General features: G+C 56.9%; 1 protein-coding gene across 1 annotated transcript; it reads left to right on the top strand.

Annotated features, from left to right (window-relative positions):
- Positions 1-424: 424 nt before the first annotated feature.
- Positions 425-2,026, top strand: GMORB2_6004 (bZIP transcription factor; the record flags this gene model as incomplete). Its single annotated transcript, XM_035467974.1, has 2 exons — positions 425-588; positions 1,156-2,026. 2 exons carry the CDS (start codon positions 425-427, stop codon positions 2,024-2,026), a joined length of 1,035 nt encoding a protein of 344 aa, XP_035317886.1.
- Between the last annotated feature and the right edge of the window lie 593 nt (positions 2,027-2,619).

Genomic DNA, 2,619 nt, shown 5'->3' with positions numbered 1-2,619 from the left:
TTCCGTCGTTGCTTCCCCCCCCCCCCCCCCCCTCTCCCCCCTCCTCTTATGTACAGCTGGTGCTGTTACTCGGCCTTGTCTCCCTTCCGGACGACGTCAGCTCGTGAGACATCGAATAAAAAAAATCCCCCGCCATTAATATCATCATCAGCATCAGCCGTGCTCTTTACATTACGACGTACCCCCCCTCCCCCCTCTCCCCCCTCTCTCTGTTCTCTGTAGGATGTCGATGATGGATACACATCCTTGTCAGCAGCCGATGAGGGATACAATACCAACTCTACCCACCGAGGAGCAGACTTCGTTTGATGAACTGTGCACGGTATCCCCCTCGGCAAACACGCCTGGACAGTTGGACTCCTCCACCCCTTCCTTACCTCAGAACATGACGACGCCCTTTGACCACGCCTTCTTCGACGAGGCCATGAGCTTACACCCGCACCCGTCGTTACTTCCTGCGGAACCGCTGTCGGTCACAGCCACAGCTGTCACACCTCCGTTCTCACACATGATGCTCCCCGCCGCTGACAAGGCGGGCATGCCCCCTTCTTCCCACCCGTTTCACGGTGAACTCCCTTATTCTCCAGAGTTTGACGCCACTACCGGCTTCGCTCCCCAGCCTGAATCCTGGATGCAGCAGCAGCAGCAGCAACAGCACATGCAGCTTCAGGACCAGCTATACCAGTACCGTCCGCACTACCAGCAGCAGCAGCAGTCCGCAGGTCGACCTACCCCGAGACGCACAGCGGCCAGCATGGCGCCGCCCTCACCGCGGTACTCTTCCTTCGCACATACACGGCGCGGGAGGCCGCAGCAATCTCGGCGACGGCAGCAGCCCAGGGGACGTCGGAGATCCAGAGCCGGCGATGACGACGTTGACGGAGACGATGACGAAGACGACGAAGACGACACCGCCTGGACAGCAGAGAACGCCGGTGAATCCATAGCAGGATACGAGAATAAGGGAACCGAGAGCACGACGACCAGTGGAGGGAACAACAACAGCAACAGCAGCAGCAGCAACAATAACAACAACAACAACAACAACAACAACAACAACAACAACAACAACAACAACAACAACCACATCAAGAACAAGTCGCCCATCTCTCCCGAGGGTAGAAAACGCGACACCGTACTGGAACGCAACCGCAGAGCGGCCACCAAATGCCGGCTGCGCAAGCGCGACCAGGCCAAGGAGCTCGAGGAGCACGAGCGCGCGGCCGCGGATGAGAACCTGGTCCTGCGCGGCTTCTACGACGAGCTGTCGACCCAGATCTTGAATCTCAAGAACATGGTGCTCGAGCACGCTGGCTGCGACTGCGTCCTCATCCACCGCTACATCCACAAGGAGGCAGCCCTCTCCGTCGAGAGGATGGAGCGCAACTCGGCCGCCGCCGCCGCCGCCGCCGCCGGAGACGGGGCCACCGCCCCGTCAAGTCCCCCCACCTATACCGACGCTGCTGCTGCTGCCGCCGCCGGCCTGCCCTTCCACGACAACCAACCCTCTCCCCCCCCGATGGGATACAGTTTCGACGCCGCCGGCCCCGGCTCCGGCTCCGGCCCCGCCCCCGCCCTCATCAGCGAGGGAGAATCGGTCATCAGTCCGACCGGATCGGCCGCCCAACATCACGGCCATGTCTCCATCGCTACCGCCGCCACCCTCGCCCACGCCGCCCGTCTACGGGCTGAATGGAGCCGACAGCATCAGCCGCTACTCCTACACCACCACCAACACCACCACCAGCAGCAGCATCCGCTCATGGCCGGTTTCCCGAGATCCTACAGCTCCCCCGATGTCGGCACCGAAGCCTACGGCCACTACATGGTAAGCCACCGGCATCCCATGGATCCCACTGCGTCTGCCATGCCACTGCCCACTGCTCAGGTCCAGGTTCCCCAGGTCGGCTACATCCGTCATCCTATGGGAGGGGTACCCCAAGAGCACCAACACCAGCACCAGCACCAGCAACCACCCCCTCCATATCCTGGACACGAGAATGCCGCGTGGCCGCAATGGACCTGAATTTATTAAGTTTGAATCTTTCATCTTCCTCTTCCTCTTCTTCTTCTCATATCGTCTCATCTATTTATTCTTTTCAAAAGAAACTCTCGGATATCTTCTTCCTTATTCCTAACCAAAGCATGTACCTACCTGTTCTTCCTCCTCTTTACATCACCTTTTCTATTTCTGATAGCAGACAGTCCTTTTTTTTCTGCCCACACCAAATTGACAGAACTATCCCTTTCCTATAATCTCCTACCGAGAAGACTGACACTGTGCATTCTCCCTCTGTCAAAGCTTTCTCCTTGTTCATCTGGATACATCTGGCTTCTACTGGCTTTGAGTTTGACTTTTCACTTTGAAAATCTCGTATTCTTCGGAGGAGAAGACCATCACCAAATGGCATATCGGTACCAAGGTATCATTCAACTGATATCTGATGAACAAGGTTGCAACGTCCCATATAAACCAGCAAAAAAAAAAAAAAAAAAAGAGGGGGGGGGGGGGGGGGGGGGGGGGGGAGAAAGAGAGAGAAAAAGAAAAGAAAAGAAAGAAAAAAAACTCATCACATAAAGGGGAGAGCGGGTTTATTTCGTGATCGAGCGAGGGAAAGG

The sequence above is a fragment of the Geosmithia morbida genome (genome assembly GCF_012550715.1).
Source record: "Geosmithia morbida isolate 1262 chromosome Unknown scaffold_45, whole genome shotgun sequence".
In the NCBI taxonomy this organism is placed as follows: domain Eukaryota; kingdom Fungi; phylum Ascomycota; class Sordariomycetes; order Hypocreales; family Bionectriaceae; genus Geosmithia; species Geosmithia morbida.
Note: the sequence above shows the minus strand (reverse complement) of the source record. Positions and strands in the feature narration are given on the sequence as shown.